Here is a 22316-nt window from a genome sequence, read left to right as displayed (position 1 = left end):
CAGACCTCCAAGAGAAAACTGAAAAAAAAAAAAAGAATACAAATATTTACTTTCATTTTGACTTAAATGCTGCGTTAATAGCACTTTCAGATGACAAATTTGCGATTGGGCGGCACTCCTCCAATGGGAGGATGCGCTGAGCCCCGTTATGGGAGGAGCCAGATAAAATTTGTTAGGCCCAAGCGATACCATTTTGGAAACTAAAAAAGGCAGTAATTGCAGAACCTTTAGCATGAAATCCTAGTAAATTCTGACTTGTGAGGGGAAATCTAGATTTAAAAAAAATAAATAAAACATTTTAAAAAAACTAAAATGTTGTGCTTCCCTGGTGCCAACATAAAACACTGATCATAAACCTCTGCCATAGAGAATCTTTAACATTTACAACGTACAACGTTACACCATCGGCATCATTCGTAACGCTTCCGTCCGCTTGGATGCTTCCGAAATGCGAGGGAGACGAAAGAATTAAAAGGGGAGAAAAAAAAAAAAAAAGTCCTTAAAGTATTTGTCATAAACAACAATGAACAGAAACGTTCTCATTTTCGTTTTTTTTTTTTTTGTGTTTTTACAATACATTTCTTAAAAACCCCCGCTGGTTAAGGTTATGGTCTCAGGTAGATCGTCCACAGTCATAACTTCACAGTTTGTGTAAAAGCAGAGAAACATTCTCGCTGGAGTAATAAAATATCAGGACTATTATCAACATTATTATTATGATCACTATTATTCATATCTTTTGTTTTCTGGTGGCGTTGTAGAAATGGCGGCGGAGAGGAGCGGTTCCGCCAACGTCTCTCGTTTTTGATTATTTAAAAAAAAAAAAAAAAGGCTACCTCGGTCGGGTAGTCAAATCCAACGAGCGTCTTTATCCATCGAAAAAATATCCAGAGCCTGCGTTTTCTTGTTGAGTTTCCAAGCCTGCGGTTTAGCAAATGGTCCTTGGCCTCCAAGACTTGATACCCCATCAGCACTTGCGTGGGGGGGGGGGGGGGGGGGGGGTCGGGGGGCAAAAAGTAGAAAATAGCCCATCAGACGAAGAATGAACGTGTGTGTGTTCGATGTTGCGTGACAGCCGGGCTCGAGATTCCGCGTTGTAATCTTGAAGGCACTTTGTTTCATGGCAGAAAGAAAAGTGGCTTCTTCTTTGTCTCCGACGGTCCAACTCGACTTTGTCAGGCCTCGCTCATCCGACCGTCGTCCCGTCATCAATCATGTCCTGGATCACTCGACCTTTGCTTTGTTTTTCTTTTTTTGTTGTTTTTTTTTTTGCCACCCGCCGCCCTGCCGTCGTTTCGCCGGTTTTCCTTTTTTTTTAGTTCTGCCATCGTTGGCCACTTGGACTTGCGGGCACAGTGTAAAAAGTACATAGGCAGCCATTGGGGAGGGGGGGGGGTGGTTGGGGGTTTTAAGCAGACAGAACAAAACGTTGCCAGAGGTCTTGATTTTCTTCAGAACAGCACCAAGCAGATAAAAGAACAACAAAAAAAAAAACGAGGCCGGTGGAAATAAAAAACAGAAAATTGTCATCTGGTGCGAGGGAAATGAAGATAAAGATACACAGAGAAAGGTCTGATTCAATTTCCTCCTCCAAAATGTCAGCAGCATTTATATTCCGCTGCCTTGCAAAGATATATATATATATATATATATTGATATTTTTTTTCTTCATATAAGTTCATAAAATTGTTCTTGTGCTTTACAAACCGCCGCTCCGTCGATGCACCACCAAAGTTCACTCTTTGTGCTCGTCGTGAGTCCCGCACCGAGGAGCGCCGCACTCTCAAAGAAGTCTTTTTGTTTGTTTGTTTTTTCCTTCAAAAAAAAATTAGCACATCTCTATTATTACTTTTTCTTCTGATTTATTTATTTTTTTTGTGTTTGATCACAGTTTTAATGTCTTCGTTTCTGTCCCAATGCGGTCCACTGGGGGGTTGCGAGGAAGGGGGTGTTTTGGGGTGACCGTCGCCGCTTTCGGGATGCGTGAATCTTTGGTGACGGGATGCCGAGGGTACAGCTCACAGACGGCAGGTCTGAAGGTTGGCCTCCGAGACGACGGCCAGAAGGGTCACCTTTGGCTCTCCAGGAGGGTCATCGCCACGGTGACGCACAGCAGCCATATATGCAGGGAAGTGGACTGAGCAATGGCACTGAGGTCTGGAAGGTAAAAAAAATAAAAATATTTAAAAGAACTACCAAGAAGCCGTGACGACATATTTATAGGTTGACAACCTGCAAGCGAAACAAAAGTCGAGTTTTGCATTTGTTGCACGGGCGGCATTGATCTCGCAACCGAACTATTTTTGATTAACAGCATCAGCCACAAGTCACGTTCCGTCCGACCGCATTCCCCATTCCTCAAACGTCCTCCTGCTTTACCTCACGTCGAGTCATGTATGATTCATCGCGCCAGATTGAATTTTATAATTCATGGTGTCGTCGCCGGGGTGTCCTGAGGTCCGACGACCGCTCCCCCGCAGCCCCCGGAGTGAATCCATTAAAAAAAAAAAATGGCTTTCAATAATGATAGATCATAAAATAAATACGTCACATGGGCTAAAAATTGCAAACTGATTTCTCCCACAATGATGAAAAGAGACGAGTACTCTCATTTTCCATGAATTGTTAACAGGACGTGAGGTTGAGATGTTTCTGGAGAGAAAGCTCCTTGGAGCATAAGGAAGAAAGATTGAATCAAAGTAACGGCATCATTTCTGCCTGGCCCAGATTACCGCTTCAATTTCAGACCATTTTCCGTGCCCCACTTCTCTCCTTTTTTTTTTTTTCTCCTCCTTTTACCTCCATTTGTTCATACTGTCCAATTATTGTCCCTTCGTGCTGCCTTCAGTGCCGCCTTCGTCTGATTACAACACCGTTGCTATGGCAACCTTCTCATTGTCTTCTCCACGTAGACACCAGATGAGCGCTGGCAAATGTCTACAATTCGTGTTTATACGAACCCAGATTTTAAAATTTTTTTTATTTCTATTTCTAACGGAGACTCTCAAATGAGGGTGGGCGGGGAGGGGGAGGGGGGCGCTACTCACTGGGCGGCGGGTCTCGACACTCCCCTTCCTCCAACGTGACATCATCAATGGCAATGTCCCCCTCGATGCCTGGTCCTCGGATTCCCTCGAGTACCACCTGGCGAAATAAAATGAGTGTTTTTGAGACATAAAAGGGGAGGAGCTAAGTTTAGCCTGGGTGGTTACAGAGAGTCTTTACTGCATTGTTCAAATGGATTAAAATAATATTGAACTGTTATGACAATGCACTTTATTTATGATTTAAACTGGCTGCGTAAAACATATTTAATAAAATGAATAAAAAGTTCCGACCTGAAATGACGCCGTCGGATGGACACTGACTTTGGCCTGCTTCCAGCGCTCCCCTTGGTTCCCGCTTAGCGACCACACGGGCCCATCAGCGCTGGCCAGGCCCTTTTGCTTCACTAAGGCGTTTAGTGTCCCTGTGGGGAGATAGAAAGTATTTTTGAACACTGGAAAAGTGTCATGAACAGAGGGATGGCAACAATTTGGGCTTTTTATCCCGGCAAACAATCCGACAAGAAGATATTAGGATTTATTGGCTCGTTTAATCGCCACGGTAACATTCTGCTGAGCGACCTTTCGCACCTTTTTGGGCCCTTCTACGCATTTTCATTTTGCTCAGATAGTCACCTTTGTCTCGTGCGCATTTTCAATTCACACCGGCGCTTCTTTCGACATTCAAAGCCCAGTCGAGAAGGTCAAACTCGAGTCCTGCCAAGTGATACATTTTTAAGTCGGGTCCTCTCCGTGCGCACATAAATTATTCCCCAACTCATGAAATTATCACAATGTTAAAGGGAGTATTTGAAAAGTTTTCTTGCACTGCTAGTGACTTTTTTTTTTTTTTTTTTCACTAAACATTTGCACCCACCTGTGGCCACCAAGACAAATTTCTTCTAAACGACAAAGTCAAACTTTACACTTTAAATGACGACGTCATACATTTGACACAATCTACCACTTTGCGACGCTTGTCGTAACCCCGACAGCGAAAAAGCCCGCTATCGTCTCTGGCTTTCTAAAACGGAGCCGTGAAATGTCAGTCAGCCAGTCAGGCGTGCTCTGACACCACCTGGCATGTTTAGAGTCTTCGAAGTTCATGTGATCGTCAGCTCCTCTTAAAAGTCTGCCGTTGAGGTCGCCGGGCGTATTATTGGAGCAGATTCCTGTGAGCCAGACGACATAAAAAAAAACTCTTCTCATCTGGCTAAGACACCGCCTGAACCCGTCTCCCTTTGGTGAGACCTCTTGTCTGGCGCTGGGCTTTGATCCGAAACCGACGATGACGACACGGCGTGCAACCGCATCACCCCGCACTGAAAACACACGGATTGCGCGAGGCGTCTTTTGTCTCAGAGAAGTAAGCGGTACGCCGGCGGAACATGAGAAAGTTCTACTGTACGTTCCCAGGCCTTCTTTCATCGCAGGAATCTTCCCAGTGGGAGGTGGACTCCTGTACTCGATCGGCTGGTTTTACCTCCCATGCGCGCTGACTTGCGTTTTCTTGCAACTCGCCGTTAGATCAGGTGGCTCTGCATCCCGAGGTTGAAACACGTGTGACACGAGCAGGAGAAAAGTGTGCATTATCTCCCTGCACATTCACAAATGTATCCGCAAATGTATTCATTCTTCAACATTTTTTTCCAATTATTTTAAAAGGGGAGGATGAGTAACAAATAAATGTCTTATCTCAATGCTGGTAAAAGTGAAGAAAATGCGCTAGAAACAGGAAGTTGACGTACATGATTTGCCCTTCGCGGGCCACGTAAAATGAGGTCGCGGGCCACATCTGGCCCCCGGGCCTCGAGTTTGACACCAGTGCTCTAAAATCTCCCGTACCACATAAACTCATAAAAATTGACTCCTATGATATATTCTCGTGCTCAGACTGCTTTTCTCACCAATTCTTTCCATCTGCGCTAGATTAAAACATGACGCTAATTTTAATCCGTTTATGTCTGAAAAATCGGTGGATATTTTTCACGGAAACATGTCAGCCAATCAGAGTAGAAGACGAAATGGAGGAGACCGTTGCGAAATAATGACTTGATTTTAATCATATTTGAAGGCATTTTTTTTTTTTTAAAGGCGATATCACACAAATGCATTCCTTAAAAAGGCAAACTCAATTTCTGCAGAACACTTTGTCGGATTTTCTAAATTCATTCATTGCATCCCGACGCCCTGCTCACGGCAGTCCCGAGTGAGGAACCGATCCTGGGAATGCACCGCAAGGCGAGGAACAGTACCAGCGTCGTTCCACCTCGGCTGGTGGTGAGGTCAGACTTCCTTCCGCTGTGCACTTTGCCACGGGCTTAATGCCATCACGGGCCAACTTTGATGTGCAGCCGGCGAAATCAAGCGTGACCCTAATCTCAGGTAAGCCGCCCGCCAGCTAACGATGGAGGAGTTTCTTTTGGAGCCTTTTCTACTCACCTCTCATCAGCGGTGTTGCGACCTGGAGCGCTGCCGAGCCACAAATTGAGTCCATCACACGACCCCCAAATAGCATCTAAAAATTTCATAGCGACACGGCTGCGAAGTACAAAGGGGCCTCGGTTTATGAGATTCTGGACATAAGCAAGCAGTTTTCCAGGTTATGAACGGAACGGAATTAACTAGTTTGTGCAGCATCATATGACAAGAAGAATACTTTTTTTCCATAAAATGGTTTGAAATTCATGACTAAGATTAACTTCATTTATGACTTAACTTTATTAGCATAAATAATTTTTTTTCGTTGTATTTTACGTAAAAATTCAGGTTGCGTCACCGCTTTAGGAGCTTTGTCGTAAACCAGGGATGGGCAAAATTTTGGATTGGGTTCTAAAATTTGACAGAGGGGCCGGACCAGGATTAGACGGATGTCTTTTTGTCTTTTGGTAACCTCACCTCATAAAACGTTAAATTTATTCATTTCATTTTTTTCAAGTTCGACGGGCCGGATTAAAACGTTTAACGTGGCCCCCAGGCCGTAGTTTTCCCACACCTGTCATAAACAGACGACCCTTTTAATGATGTCGAGAATTTTTACAATGAAATATGTTTCCATCAACAAAATAGGATTACAGATGAGAATAAAATGGTTTTAGAGAAGAAATTGAAAGCAGTTCCTTCATATTTTGTTGGTCACCCTTTAGCAAGGATGACTGCCTTCAAACTTCTTCGATGAGATTAGTAAAAAAAATAAAATAAAATAAAAAATGTCGATACAAATAATACGTTCTATGCGCCAAAAAAAACCTATTCTTAGTAATAAACAAACCCCGAAAGCATGTGAGCCACAATTGGCACGATTTTACAAATGGTGCTTTTTAAATTCCATCTCTGTTAAGGAGTTCGACGCCGGCGAGCATTCGCAAGTACTCAGACTGAAAGGGGGACCGTGAACTGTAATGATGTCATACGACCAGTAGGGGTCGCGCTTCAGTCCTGAAGCCACAACTCACAGTATTTGAACCATTTTGAACCACCAGCGCTCACGTCGACGAGGCGGGGTTATCGCAAAGATAGCATACCAGGTTTCGGGATAAACCTCTCCTCCGACCTGAGAAAGCGTCGTTCTAAATGGAGCATGGCCGCTGAAGATCCGAGCCGAGTTTCACGTCCTTGACATTTAGCCCATTCATCAGAACGCACCGCCGTCCGGGCTCGAGCTTTGCCACAGACGAGCGGGGCAGGCAGGCGAGCGAGCGAAAATCTGGCTGGTGATCAATTTGAGCAAATTGGAAATGTCACGGCCTACTCATCCTCGGCAGGGGACCTGGCGGAGCTTTCATCTCTCTGCCTCTTCTCTTTCCCATCCGCTCCTGACACCTCTCCAGATGTTCACTCTGGACCTTTGACCTCCATACTTGTCCTGACTCTTTAGCTCAGATGGGCAATTTAAACATTTACATTCCCAGCATTCCCTTCTCTTACAAAAATGGCAAGTGTATTAATTTCTTGGGCCTAAGAATAAAAAGGACAGCAATTAAAAAAAAAAGAAATAGGAACAATTCTGTAGCTCTAATGGTGATTTGGGTCTATTTGTATTATTGATGGCGGCGGAACTCGAAGGGAGCTGGATGAGGACCTAAAGAGAGGAGTCCGCCAAGAGGGTTGTACGCGGAGCAGAAGGTTGGGGGGAAGCGAAGCGGGTGGAGGGCGGTTATGGCAAGCGATGCCGCTCGCGTCTCTCTAGAATCGCGAGCTAAACGCTGCCAAATACTTGCTGCCAGCGTCTTATCGAGGGAGAGGCGCACATGTTAGCTGCGCAGTTGAGTTCGGTCACCGCAGTGTAGCCCTAAAATACTTTTTTGCAATTGTCCGAAGGTTGTCAGCTGAGATCGGTCGCATCTCATCTAAAAGCATAATGAAGATAACCTTCAGAAAACAGACGAATAGGTGCAAGATTTTTTTTTTTGTGCTCCCTTTTCCACTTGTGCGACAACTAACAACGTCACAAAAGAACAGGGGTGACTTGCACCACAAATTTTTCCACTTGTACAACCTTTACCCCCACCCTAAAAATGACTTATTTGAAATCAGAATTATCTGAGTAACTGCAAATTAAATCTGCTTCTATTAAAAAAATATATATATTTATTAAAATCCCAACTGTATATTAAATGGATACAGATTTAAAAAAAAAAAATTTTCATTACTGGTCATTTTTCCAACCTGAAAAAAAAGAAATCAATTAAACTCACAAACTCTAGTTCAACATTAAATTGAATTAAAAATGTGATCATTTGCACGAGAGTTGGCTATAATATCAGGCTGTGAAAAGTTATACTTTCTTTTATTTTGAAACCACTTGTATTAAATGACTACCTGTACAGTTAATAAATGCTCCATTTCCTTGGGCAATAATTGAAGTTCTTCCGCCAGTTAACCTTTTAAGTGTTGACCGTTCCCCGCCCAGCAATTTCCCTCAGAGACTGGTTCCCACATAAACAGGCTTCAGAACGATATGACAAGACTTCAAGTTCTGCTTTGTTAAGCCCATAAATGTCAGAGGTGATGGTCCGTAACTTGCAACAGCATCAGTGCAAAAAAAAAAAAAGAGTTATGGTCCCATGGGTTGAAAAAAAAACCCACCTGGTGGCTCTGGCACAATAACGGGGCAGGCGACACTGAACTGGGAAAAGGTTGCCCCCCCCCCAACTGAACCATCACAGGACATATAATGCATGATTACACCTGTAATCTCTGCAAAGCTGCAAGATGCAATGAGAGGCGTTCACTGGCTTAAACTGGCTGCAGTAATAATGTCAATCCTTTGCCCGCCATTGTATTTGCGTCCCGACTAGTTCACGTCTTTAGCTCTGGGGAGGTTTTACATTTTTATTGGACTGTGTAAAATAACAGCATAAAGCTACTACATCATGGGAGGAAGCTCACGTAGAAGCGTTTGGGGGTTATCCAAACATTAAAACCCAGCGATCATCAAGTCAAATCCTTAAAGGCACGACGGCATATATTGCATTTGATGCACAGAACCAGCCGTTGCAGATATCGTGCTACCCATAATTTTGCAGTAATCTATGGATTTCACGTCTATATTGTAGATTTGAAAAAAAAAAAGAAATAAATACAATTTCTCATGACCCAAATCGCCTGCTGATGAAATGCCAGTTTACAATAAATATTTCTTAAAGGTGAAGTCAAGTCCCAATTTTTTATTTCTTTATTTTTTTTTTTTTTAACAATATGTTCTCTGCAGCCACACTAGTCCCACAGCTCATCTGTTTTCTAAAGATGAGCCGTAATTGGACGTTATCTGATCCCGGAGCAACTGTGATGTCATTTTTAGTCGACGGCTAGTGGCAAAATGGCCGCCCCCCTGGAAAAATGTACAATAACCTTTTCAGGAGAATTTAATTTGCTCTTCTTCGGAAAATTCTTCAATGCTCCACTAGAAATCGAATTCACGAATCGACCGGTAAGTTCACTTGATTTTAAAAAGCTTAACAACGCCTTCCGACTTCTACACAGAACAGGTCAGTCCTGTCATCCAGGATCTGCCTCTTGCTTCCATCTGAACCCGTCACTATATAAGCATTTATTTATTTTTTTTTTTTGTGTGTGTATGATCCAGTCGCCGCCACGCACACAAACACACATCCAAACACGCCAGCGTTTGCAGTCGGCTGATTGGGCCCCCGGTGGAGGAAACTGAAGTGGCTGACAAAAAGCTGGAAGAGTGCTCCCTTGACAGCTTTGCCACCTTCAAATGGTCCGTGCAAGGTTGTTATCTCCAACTGGGAGGGGGGGGTGCCCACTTTTGAAAAAGGGTTGTGTTGCAAAGGGATCCACAGTAAAATATCCTTCGTCGGAACAACGTGACAGCCGCACAAAAAAATCCTGCCCTGAGTGCATCGCAAAGCCATGAGGAAAAACGCCGTCACTCTCCAAGTCTTTCACGGGCGTAGACAAACAACTGCTCCATCACGGCAAAGACGGCATACGAGAAAAGGGCTATTGTGCGAAATGCGCCGGTGGCCGATAGCTTAGGGTTCAAATGCATTCATCCGTCATTTTAGCCCCCAAGGCTACCGTGACGACGTTCACGGTGGCACTTCCTCCTTAATTGTGTTTAAATACACCGCAATGATAATTAAAGTGCAAGGAGCGACCATGCGTGTTATTGCGTGGTAGGGGGACACCGAACAATCTCTTTTGGGGGAGGACCATCAAGTTTTTGGACCATGTGGCGTTGACACAAAATTTTGTGTTGTCCATCTGGCTCCAAATTTGCCGACATAATCTCCAAGGGTTCAAAGGTCCCTAAAATGGCCACGTTAAACGAGGCGTGGCTTCTTGAAGGTTTTTTTTTTGGGGTGGTTCAACTCATGATAACAAAAGCCCACCAAATGTCATGTTGGGAATTTTAAACTGCCTCGAGGGTTTGAATTAAAAATAAATAAATAAATAAGTGGGAGCGGCCAAGGCCTCGCACAAGTTAAAAAAACCTGAAGGACACATCTGGATGTGGTCAAAATTAGTGACATAAAAACATAAGTGCAGCCGACTTTTTGTGGCTCTACCCAAGATAGACATGCCCACCAAATTCCACGTAAAACTGACTTATTTAAAAAAAAAAAAAAAAAAAATCTGAAATCACACCTATGAAACAAACGCTTTGTGGTTGTCATGGATACGGCACGTATCTTACGTACCTATGTGCTTCCCATACATGTGGTAGAAGAACCCAAAGCAGTAAGCAGGTGGATTGGTGATGCCGTAAGGGTTCTTGGGGGCAACGTTGAAAAACGGACTGACGAGCCGGGCCTGATCCCCTTCCTTCCGTGGCCTCGACGTTTCAATGTACATGTAGAATCCTTCAAGGAACAACAAACAATTCAGAATTTAAAGAGCATTTTTCAGACCCCCCCCAAAAAAAAAACATTAATTTTGTTTTGCAAGTTTGCTGCCATTATTGATCACAGGCAGACATGACAACAGCGAGTTGAGGCGACCAAGCAGCCCCCCCCCGCCCCCCCCTCTTCCCTTGACAGCCAAAAATCTAATGGAATATCTCTCCGGGCTGAATTTCAGATAATTATTCTCAAAGAGGAATGGAGGCCAGTAATGAAATGCCGGACATTTTGAGACCATTAGGTGATTAGAGCCGATGCATTATTTACTGCTTCAGCTGCTGCTCCTGCTGCCCGAGTTCTACAGAATATCAAAGTCCCGTCACAGATAAACTCATATTCTCAATTCTCGACTATTGAATACCTGATGATGAGGCATGCGAGCTGTTTTGATAGCGTTGGGTCGAGCAAATTGGTCGAGGCATCCATTATGCAGCTCCAACTTTTAAATAATTCAAACTTTGTATTTGTCTGTGTGTGTTTTTTTTTTTTTTTTTAAATAGTGGCACTTTTAGTAGCATGTTTGCAAAAAGCCTTTAAATTAATCATGTCCGTGTCACTGTTAATTTTATATCTCGCCAAGTGCAAATGGATGTATTTATGCATGCATTGCATAGAATAAACTTGCAAAGAAAATGTGGACCCGAGTTGTGGCTAAAGACATTGCAACGGAAACTCATAAAATTCACTTGCATCCAAAATTTATCTTCATTTTTTGTTTTTGTTTGTTTTTAAAATATAGTTGCTAACTGAAAGGCCCTGGCATGTGAGATGAATTTATTTAATGGCAGTAGAACACTAAAAGACAGCGAGCACATTGTTTCAAAGGTATTTATTTATTTATTTATCTATTCATTCAATCATTCCTTTATTTATTTATTTATTTATTTAATACCATGCCAGTTTACTCATTCAATGCCATCCCATGTAGAACGAAAGCACTTGATGGCGTCTATATCCGTCAATGGCAGTGAATGAGTAAATCATGTCACTTTTGAACAATTCCAAACACAGTTGCCCCCCCCCCCCCCCCCCCCCACGTGATAATTTCAGAACAAAATGGCAGCAAACCCGCTGGAGGTCGAGGAGCTCGTACTCACCCTGCTTTGAGCCGGCGCGGTCGCCGCTGGGCCCCGTGTTGGGCGTGTACTTGGTGTCGCGGGTGGCGGCGCTGTGCCGCGTCCAATCAAAGTCGTCGTTCTTGTCCTGGGTGAACAAGCAGATGGGCTCCTCCTCGAAGCTGCAGTGGAACTCTCCTGACGGAGAGGTACAAACGTACAGTCAGTGTGTGTGTGTGCTGTATATTCATGAGACCTGCGGCCAGCATGGCGGTGTGTGCGTGTGTGTGTGTGTGTGTGTCTCTCAGGGGGCTCCACAACAGCAAAGTCCTAATTACGCCCCCCCCTGATATAACGAACAGATTTGGAAATGAAGACGTGAACTTGCGCTGACTTCGGCATTGGCGAGCTCACATGGTGTGTTTCCTTGAGAATGAAGTGCTCACAATAGAGGGATTTGCTGCTGTGCCTTGTTTTGTTGCAACACCAAATGTGCGTGCGTGCGTGCGTAGAACGGCACAAAAAGCTCGATGGATTGTACTCAATTACAAGCAGCTGAAAAATTAAGTTTGTGCGTTTCTTTAAATTGTGTGAAAAATGTGAAACTTTCTCCTGGCCAATTTACTTAAATTTACAAATGAATTGAAATAAATTAATTAAATTCAATACATTTAAATAAATGTGTGTATCATAAGATAATACCAAGTCGCGTGCATGGGTGATAAAAAAAAAAAAAAAACGGAGCTAAACGGCGAATAGAAGAAGCAGCATTTGGGCGTTCAGCGTGCTGGGCGTCTGCTTCTTGTAAATATTCATTGATTTATTAAAACGCAGCCCCAAGCCGTTTGCTGAGTCGTGACCTTGAGCGAAGCGGCGTGGGCAGCCGCTAGTCAGGTGAGTTGCGTGGGCGTCCCGAGGAAGAGGAAGCCGAAAGTGGTCGAGCGTTAGGTCGGGAGGACGCGGAAACCTCTCACCTGCGCACCGTGTGTGTTTTTGGTTTGTTTTTTAAACGACGGTTTCGCTCCAAGAGTGGTATTTTCGGTTTCACACGCCGTTTAAAAAAGAAATGGCTATATTCATCCATCCGTGTTCTATCGGAGTTTTTCCGAAACTTTGAGCCATATTTGAAGTCATGGTGCCTCATTTGTTCAACTCGTTATGAAGCTAGAATTGCTGCGAAAAAGCAAGGATGGCAGATCTAATATCAAAGCTTTTAATTGGCCCAAAGATACATTTATTACTTTGATTGGTAAAAATCTTTTGAATAGTATGTGAGAAATTATTTAGTATGAATTAATTTATATACTTTGAGATGGATGGAATTTTTATTGAAAATGACAAAATGTCATTCGCTGTAATCCTGCTTTTTATGCCGACAGAAAACGACGACTTTAGGTTCATTTTATAACGGGAATTGTCGATTGTAATTAGTGCTTGGATTATTTTATAAATAATTGTGTTTAAATACCTGAACAAAAAAAATGCAAAAAAATATATATATATATTGGGCGTTCCGAAAGTATGCATTTCACTTATCGCTGCGGGTGGTCTGAAACGTAACCTTCGCGATGAAGGAAATATTACATTATTGATAATCATTATGCGTAAAAAGACAGACAGCAATTCACACTGTCACCGAACGGCACTCGAACTGACGGAGATGACTCGAAGGGATTCCGAAAATGATGTCGGTGATTAAGCGTACATCTCCCGAAAATATGAATAAATATTCCCAGCGGCTTCACAGCTCCACTCTCTCAATCACTTAACGTGTGATTTTGTAACGTTGAGCGCAACAATGAAGAACGCCATTAGCCGGACGGAGTAAACACGTGCGCGTGCAAGTCACATGACGCCATCCGTCACTCTTGGAAAGAACGGATTGCCGTCAGCGGAAATGTTTCGACCCCCCCCGTCATGATTACTTTTTGTACAAGTGATAATGAGCGAGGCGTCATACTTACTTAGGTGAGGGTTGATGGGAGCTGCGGAAGACACAAAGAAATAGGGTCATAAATCTGATAAACATTCGAAATGATTATTTTTCCACTGATTATCAGTTGAATGGGGCGTTCGGTGTGAATAAGGTTTATAAGTCGTACGCCCGGATGTTTATGAGCATGTCAGGACACAGTTAGCCGGCTAATGAGCATTCGATAAACTGTTCCGCAGAGCGCTCAATGAAGCCTATCTGGGCTGTGTATCAACGCTCGACAACATACGAAAGGCGTTAGCCAACTTCGGACTAGGAGAAACCTTTTCCCCCAGTTAGCTAGCAGGCAACGAGGATTTCACACAAACGCGTATCTCGTAAGTTGGGGCATTTCATTACATTTTCATTGGGGGGCGGGGGGTGTAGCCAGTCCGCCCACTTTAATAGGATTTTTCTTTCTCCGAAATGCTTTTAGCTGCATTGCCGCTTCTTTTCTCGACAAGGTGACTCTCATTTTGAACGCTAAGCCTATTTCATACTTGCTAAAAACATCAAAATGAACCAGCATTGTATCCGCTAATCACATTAAATTCTTCTGTCGTTCTTTCACTGTCCCAAACTTCATGGTTAACAATATTGCCGGCGTCACAAAGGTGGAGGCTACTGCAACGAGTCCGTTTTTCTGCACTTAAAAAAAAAAAAAAAAAGTGTTTTCCAAGCAAAGTAAACAGCATTTAACCTGCCAGGAAGATTCATGAGCATTTTCCAATGATCGATGGCTGACCGGCCAAATAGATGTGATGCAGCAGCTCAAGCACAAAACTACGTAGCCGCATGATTTATGGACGCTCCTCAGCCACTAAAGCAAAGGCGGGAGGGGGGGGGGGGGGATTGATTAGAATCCAAACAATTAAAGCCGGTAATAACAAATCATCCCGACAAAGGAAAAAAGTTTTAAGCCTGTCGGGGTGCAGGGTGGATGCTGAGCTTCGGGCTGCTCATTGCTGCATGGATTATGGCAAATTAAGCTTTTAGGAGGGTAAACAAATGACGCAATTAAGTTTTTTTTAAACTAATTAATCGCAAAAAAAATTCCCTAATTAATCGCAATTAATCGCATTTTTTCTACTATTTTTTGTGATGCTTTTAACAGGTATTTACTTGAATAATATATTGTAATAAATGTAAAATCACCAGATTTTAAGTGTATTTTAAATCAAAGAGTTAAAATATTTAATTGCGGTAATTAATAAAAAAAATCTTTAGTTAACACTTTCATTTTGACAGCCCTTATATATATATATATATATATATATATATAGAACATTTCTTTTTTTATTTATATATTTTTTTTATGTATTATATTTTTTCCAAAGGCCACCACGCCCAAATCAACAGATATTCAGTGTATTTTAAATCAAAGAGTTAAAATATTCAATTGCGTTAATTAAAAAAAAAAAAAAAGAATCTTTAGTTAGCGCTTTAATTTTGACAGCCCTAATATATATCTTCGCTTACATAGGTGACAAACAATTCGGCCGGGCCTGCTCTGGACTTTGTGCAGGATCGCTGTACCTAATAAAGTGTCCAGTGAGCGTCTTGATGCCGCAACTGTGGGCGTGAGCTCGCCATATAAACGCTTTAATAATCTTTTATGCTGCCAATCCGAACCTTAGCGGACTGTGCAGAATGAATAGCACTGCAGCACAGCAAGTGTGTGTGCATGTTTGAATGTGGTTGATGCCACAAAAAAAAAATATATTAAATGACCACTCAGAGCCTCGGGCTTTCTTTCCATACACCTCCCTCCCTTCTCTCTTCCACGAGCGCGCTCACAGACAATATGTTTTGTTGTCACGAATTATTATTTATTTTCTTCTTGTTGTTGCTACCTGCAGCTCGCTTCGCTATTTGGTATGGTCTGCATGAATGTGTCTGCTCAAGCAATGCGTCTTCTCCCACTGAGGAAATCAAGTCGAGGGAGCCCAGAGGCTACTTTCGCTTGCAACTTTGCACACGCTCACACATCCACAAATAGGATTTAACTTGCAATTCAACGCCGGTAACTATATCGGATAAATGAAAACAAACGGGCTGGAATGCACGACGACTGTTGATGCAACTATTTCACACGATGTGTTGTTTAAAATGGCCGACTAAGAGCCGCACATGATGACTGATGATGAAATGGAGACGCTCGACAACGCAAATGTTCTGCGGCACTTTCGCGCGCTGTGGCAAGACAATCCCCCCCAAAAATTATACCCAAAAAAAAAAAAAAAATGTGTTTGACTGAACGAGTGCTGGGGTGTAAAAAAAAAAAATAAAGTGGCGCCTTGAGACGTGCAACTCAAAAAGCAATTTATAATTAAGACAAATGGAAATGCCATTAATCCGTTTCTAAATTCAAAATTTTTATTTACCTTTCAAGACCCCACCTCAATTGTTCTTGGCCTTTTAGAAATGCCCTTGGGTCTTATTTTGGCCCGGATAAATGACCTCAGAACCGTTTCGTTCTTGCCGTCCATTGTGCAATTAGTGAATCAAATGTGCTTGTTTCGCTGGTAAAGAGCCAACACCATCATGCAAAAGCTTGCCGGAAAGCATTTAAAAAAAAAAAATAAATAAATAAATCATCTTTCATGATAACGCCACTTCTTATAATAAACTCGTCCAAAGAATGCGCACGTCCACTCATAATGACATAACACAAACATCGCAGCATGGAGTTCAGCACTGAATCAGCAGCACACAGGAAGTGTGTGTGTGTGTGTGGGGGGGGGGGGTTAATTTACTGCTGTGTGCACTCAAGTGTTTGCTCGCTGAAAATGAATCCACGCACTGACCTTAAAAAAAAAAAAAAAATTCTGATGATTGGGTGGTGAGCGCATGTAATTAATGTCTTTACCAGTGTTTTATGAGTTTTTTGAAAAAAAAGGTTGACATCCTTCCCATGTGTTTTATTTTTTTTAATTAATAGTCATGAAAGAACAATAAAACAGTCAGGATAAAAAAAAAATGCGTCAACACTGATTTTGCGTCTCCGCCGCAGTATTTGTTATCTCGCGGCTGATGGCGTTATGCCGAGCCGCATGGCCTCGTAGTCGCGCAAACAAACGTCTTAAACGTGTCCTCCCCCTTCCGGGATGTTGTCTCAGCAGGTGCCGAGTTAGTCATTGCGCGGCGCTTGACACGGCGATCCATCAACGCTCCAGCTGGGGACACCGTTAACTACTTTTCTTTTCTCAATAACTCCCCAAAAGAAGACTTTAACGAGCTTGCGGAAGCCACGGTGCCAAAACATCACGGTGATGTTTACTCAAAGAATCGAAACGACGCTCCAAAATATTTGACGCATTTCATGCGGCAGTCAATCCACCTACGAAGAACCTTTTAAGTTGGATTTTTACTTGACGGTTAAACACCCTTGTGTTTCAGGTGTTACTCTCTATGGCAGGGGTGGGCAAACTGCGGCCCGGGGGCCACATGCGGCCCGGTAAACATTTTAATCCGGCCCGACGAACTTGAAAAAAATTAAATGAGTCAACATTTTTAATAATTTTTTTTTTTAAATAGTGTGTTTTATCAAAGACATATTTAGTTGTAATGCTTTTGTTCACTTTCATTTAAAATTGAAATCAATTAAATGCATTTTTTTTTTTCTCCGATGAGGTGAGGTGATCAAAACACTCCATCCATCTGCTCCTGGTCCCGCCCCTCTGTCAAATTTTAGTACCCATTGTGGCCCGCCAATCCAAAAGTTTGCACAGCCCTGCTCTATGGGGTTTGTTTTTGAGTTTTTTTATTAGTTACAGCGTTACTCTGAGAGCTTTGACCGAGGGTGCATATTTGCAAAGTGAATTCCGAATTAAAAAAAAAAAAAAAAAAAAAAAATTCAATGTATATTTAATGAGCCGATGAAGACGGCATATATGTATCATGCGTACGGGGATCACATTATCGTGTTTTTTTCCAACATAATCCAAACACCATCTTGTGTTTCCCCTAAAGTCACGGCGATGACAAAAAGAAAAACAAAACAAAAACACGTTAACGAGAGTGACGATCTCGCCTCGTCTTCTCCGTGTCAGTCGGCACGTCTTGCGGGAAGAGTTGAGCGAGTGCATTCATCTCAGACCTACATTAGCCCGTGACGCCATGGCGTGCGTGGGAGAACAGAAGCAGCCCTAGAGTGATAATTAGTCCGGTCTCTCGTCGGGCAGGCGATTCGCACATAAGGGGAAGGCTCTCTTCTTCTTCTTCTTCACTATATAAATAAAAAAAAAGAAGAAGAAGAAATCTTTGTTTCCTCCAATCTGGGCTCTCTCGCTCCTTTTGCTCCATCCTAATTAGCCCCAATCCTCTTCATTCTTCTTTGATTGCGTTCAATCTTTTGGAGTTCAGCCAACGACGACGACTCACGAAGCCGGAGTACGCACATACTGCGTTTCGGAATGCGCGTTCTTTGTCACTTATCCTGCGTGGTGTACTCCAGATAACCCTCTCGGCGCAGCACATTCTCGGCATTTTTTTTATTGTGGCAAACAACACAACCGGTTGCTCTTTTCATCCAGGATGGATTTCAGTCATTTTTCGGATAAGCTATCGTTGGGTTTCCGTGTCTCGCCCATATTAACTTTGTTTCGGGAGCATTTTCACCACAAGAACCAAAGCATCTGCTCACAGTTCTGGCTGGATCTGCAGCCTCAATTGTCAGCCAACGCAACCCACTTTTGTTTGCCAGCTTTGAGTCGGTGGGATGCTAGCGAATCCCTGCCGGTCGGATCGTGGGGGGGATCGGAATTCTGCGGACCAGTCTGTGGTCCGGAGGATTTTCGAAATCCAAATTGTTCTGGTACCCTGAATGTTTTGCGACAATTTGTCCAATAGTCAATGAGTTGCCACGAGAGGAATGAAGCTGCCCTGGGAAAAAAAAATAAATAAATGATCAAAGTCTCTGAAGGCACCAGGAAGTGAGCAGCTTACTTAATTTCTAGGTAAAAAAAAAATAAAAAATTCAAGAATGTCTGCAATGTAATATTTGTTGCCACTTATATCAATTTGCCTATCCATTATATGAAAAATTGTTATTGGAGACCGATTGACAAAATCTGAATCCGAGCTCTCACGAGGCATCGGGTGGTGAAGATGTCCGACAGGGAGGGGAGAGGGCAGCCGTTCTGTCCTCTGGAGTCTCACTCGGTCTGCCTCAGTGACGCCGCCGTACCAGGTAGAGACCCAGTACGTCAGCAGGCTCTCGATGGTAGAAGGCCACCGTGCAAATCAGCAGACTGAAAAACGTGCTTTTACACAAAGTCCTAGTCAATTCAGGCTCCAGTTCCCGATTAAAAACCTCCTCAAATATGTCATCCAAAATTGAGTGACGGGTAACTCGAGTCACTCGCTGATCTGTTTGCGCCTTTGACCCAAACTAAACGTTTGACTCACGCGGTACGTTCAAGTGCTTCCGAGCTCCCGTGCGAAGAAAGCAGACCCGACTCAGGCAATAAAGGTCACGGCGGAAAGAGGCGATGAGTCGCTTGATCAACATTCATTTGGCTCAAACGGGCAAAGGAGCAAAGCAAGCTGATTCGCAGCCGTCTCCCGGTGACGGACGGTGTTGAATGCAATTGTAATTATTTGAATGAGTTCACTTTTCCCCCAGCCCGCTCGCTTGCATATCATACATAATCTGCCGCATCCTCGCCACGATGAACACGGCTATGCCTCATGTCGGGGTGAACTTTTGATGATTCGCTGAATAAGTAAAACTGATCTGGCGTTAATCTAGCGCAATGTTAGTGACTTTGCTGGAGGATAACACCGGCTGCGATTGGATTCCTCCTATCCAGATTACCATATTTCCTCACGTAGCGTAGAAAAAAAAATTCATTATTAATGCACCGGGCGCCATCTTTAACGTTGATTTGTAATTCCGGGAGAGAAACATTTGGTGACAGACGTGAGGGAAAGAGTTTTGACGTTATGTGGGAGTCGTCTCTAAAAATAAATCAAATAAAAAATACTCACCGCGGTAGGTGACGATCCTCACAGTGGAGTCGCCCTCGCCGAAACGGGTGATGGGGGTGAGGCGCACCTCGTAGGACTCGGGCTTGATGAGCTCCGTCAGGTTATGGGTAATGAGCTCGCCCTTGTTGATCGTCCAGTCCACGGGAATCTCCTGCTCCCACCATCGCTGTTGTCCCATCTGTGGAGATGACAAGCAAAATGTTCAAAATTTGAAAAAAATTCAAAGCGGAGTCCCACTGGGAAATGTTCCAAGCCCCCCTGCATTTTTTGGTTCATTTGATTTAATTTTTAAATCCCATTGACTGAATATATTCTGAATTTAAGTTTTGCTCGCTTGCTTTTAATTCTTCACAATTGAAAATGTAAAGTGATCTTAAGTCCGTCGAGCGGCATTGACATTCCGTTTCACCGGATCAGCATTACTACAGCGGGCATTTTTCACCGGCGCCGTCTTTACATTTAAGCCATTTTCCAAATACCAAGCAGGATGTTCCCTCTCATCAACCAATTAACCTCGACTCTCCGTCAACACTAAATGCGACGCAACTAAAACAATTTTCCCCCGCGTGAGCCGTTGACAGCTCGCTTCTCATTAGCCACGTTTGCTTTTCAAAGTACATCGCGAGCCTTTGAATTCGGTCGGCTTTCAGCCCATCCGCAAAGATGTAGTCGCGTTGGCTTGATTGCCCCGCCCACCCCTCCTCATCACCCCCTCCTCCCGAAAGGTAAAGCTCCAGTCACCGCTTTTAAAGGACAGATAGTGTAACGGATGGCATTCCATTCATCACATGGCTAAGCTCCAGCTTCTCGGAGGTTGGCGGCGGCACAAAACAAGGCTTTGCTGCGGCAGTGGCTGCAGGGGTTACGCGAGTTAGCGAGGTACATCTTATCCTTGAGAATAGCTTGAACGGGGCAGGCGAAGACCAAAGACGTCTCCTGCATCCCAAACAGCGGCGACGCATGCGGTGCCCTTCTCAGTCCTGCTCGCAAATCCAATGAAATAGCCGAGCGCGCGCGCGCGCGTGTGTGTGTGTATGTGTGAGAATGCTCTGAATGAAGTAATTACTTCGAGTCTGGAGGATACTACGCTATTATATGCTTTTCATTACAGCTAGTTTTGTGAGCAAATAGACAGAGGGAATTACACAAGTCACATTTGTTGTATGGCAGCAAGATAAGAAAACTGACAACTCCTGACGGAAGACAAAAAGTACTCCTAATCTAAGCGCATTGACTCGACATTATGTAAGAAAACGTAAATGACTGCAGCCCTTGGCGGCGCAGCGGCCAAGTGATTAGCACGTCGGACACACGTTACTGAGGTTTGGAGTTTAAATCGGGAGCACGGGATGGCCAATGAGTCAAAGTGTATGGGACACAAAAAAAAAAAAAAAGAGTATAAATACAATTCCAAAGATTACACTTATTTAAATTTTTTTTTCTTCCAATTTTAGCGTTTAAGTGTTATAGCGTTTCAGGTGAACTATAATCACCTTGGACCGGGTGTGCAGTTTGACTTGCACCGAAAGTGAATTGGAACACGACGCGACGTCCCAAAAAAAAAAACTCGACAGGATAAGCGGCATCGAAAATAAATTGTTGGAATATTCCGAAATATTTATTTCTGCAACCAGTTTGTTAGAGCAAAAAATAGATTTAGAAAATAGATTCTATTTATATTGATGAATCAGAAAACGACACATGACTAAAACACTGTCAAAAACTGCACAATATTTTTTACCATGTTCCTCTTTCATGTCGATTTCACCGGCAAATTAAAAAAGCAGCAACAAACCAAGCTGAACTGTCGGACTACTGGCTTGCCACTTCTGGCCACATAACGGTTCATGAGCAGCAGACACGAGCGAGGTAACCCAAGCGTCCCTTTTCCTCCGCAATCCAGCTCCTCCCAGGGGAAGCCGAGGCCAGATGAGCTCTGTTATTATTCTGCCTTTATCAGACGCCTCAACCCACCTCAACAGACTCCTCTTGATGTGAAGTAGCAGAGGCTCCCTCGGGATGTTTTCCCGCCTTACGCAGTCCCCGAGGACCCGCCAAGATTCTCCAGCAAAGACTCTCCCGCTCGGATTCATGAGCCCATTCCGATAGTTTGTTGATACATGGAGGCTAAACTAGCGAACAAATGGGAGGTGGCTTTGAGTTTATATTTCCGGGTAACTCTTAACTCTGGAGGTGGAAGTCCGCGAAGGCCGCAGGATAGATTCGACATTGAATCTCAAACCCGTGAGGCCGACGTGAAAAGCATTCAAGTCATCCAAATATTGCCCATTGAACACATCCTCGGGTCGTTTCCTTCGCCACTTTTCCGCAATAATGTCCAAAATGTCAAATCGACCGTTCAGCACGTCCCGATTCATTAAAGGAACACAGCAGGAATCCTTCAACAGTCCTCGAGATGAAAGCGACGTCGCCGACAGCGACGATTGGCTTTTATTTTATTCATGGCTTTTATTGCTTTTTCATTCCGATATTTTTCATTGTTTTTTTCCCGGTAAGCAAAGACTGCCGCGTTGGCTTCCGCAACAATTGATGAAGGCACTGGTGGCAAACTCAAGGCCCGGGGGCCAGATCTGGCCCGCGACATCATTTTATGTGGCCCTCAAAGGCAAATCACGCGCGAGGTCATGTTTCTTGCGAAAAATAACAAAATTGCAAATTGTCTGCAATTTTAATAACGTTAAAATATTGCAAGCTTTTTTTTTTTTTTTTTTTTAACCAATCACACTTTTAAAATGGATTGAGTAGTCGAACAAAAAAATGAGTTTGACACCCCTGGATTAAGGGTTCAAAAATCCATTGAAGCTAATCGTTGCAACACCCAAACTTTTTCTTTTGTATTTTCTATGTATCGACTTATGGATTT

General features: G+C 43.4%; 1 protein-coding gene across 2 annotated transcripts in view; it reads right to left on the bottom strand.

The window, feature by feature from the left end:
* Positions 1-988: 988 nt before the first annotated feature.
* LOC148316465 (MAM domain-containing glycosylphosphatidylinositol anchor protein 2) overlaps positions 989-22316 on the bottom strand; it is a 121016-nt gene continuing 99688 nt past the window's right edge. For both annotated transcript variants that reach the window (XM_088285906.1, XM_088285907.1), the window contains exons 13-19: positions 19433-19610; positions 13434-13454; positions 11512-11667; positions 10214-10375; positions 3339-3469; positions 3048-3144; positions 989-2157 (exon numbers count right to left, since the gene is read on the bottom strand). In XM_088285906.1, coding sequence (XP_088142032.1) covers positions 2069-2157; positions 3048-3144; positions 3339-3469; positions 10214-10375; positions 11512-11667; positions 13434-13454; positions 19433-19610 — 834 coding nt within the window. In that variant the 3' untranslated portion in view covers positions 989-2068. The remainder of the gene's footprint in view (positions 2158-3047; positions 3145-3338; positions 3470-10213; positions 10376-11511; positions 11668-13433; positions 13455-19432; positions 19611-22316) is intronic.

This window comes from Idiotropiscis lumnitzeri, chromosome 21, assembly GCF_059441095.1.
Source record: "Idiotropiscis lumnitzeri isolate Australia: NSW breed Sydney's pygmy pipehorse chromosome 21, RoL_Ilum_1.0, whole genome shotgun sequence".
NCBI lineage: Eukaryota > Metazoa > Chordata > Actinopteri > Syngnathiformes > Syngnathidae > Idiotropiscis > Idiotropiscis lumnitzeri.
The sequence above is the reverse complement of the archived record's forward strand: the minus strand, read 5'-3'. Positions and strand labels throughout refer to the sequence as shown.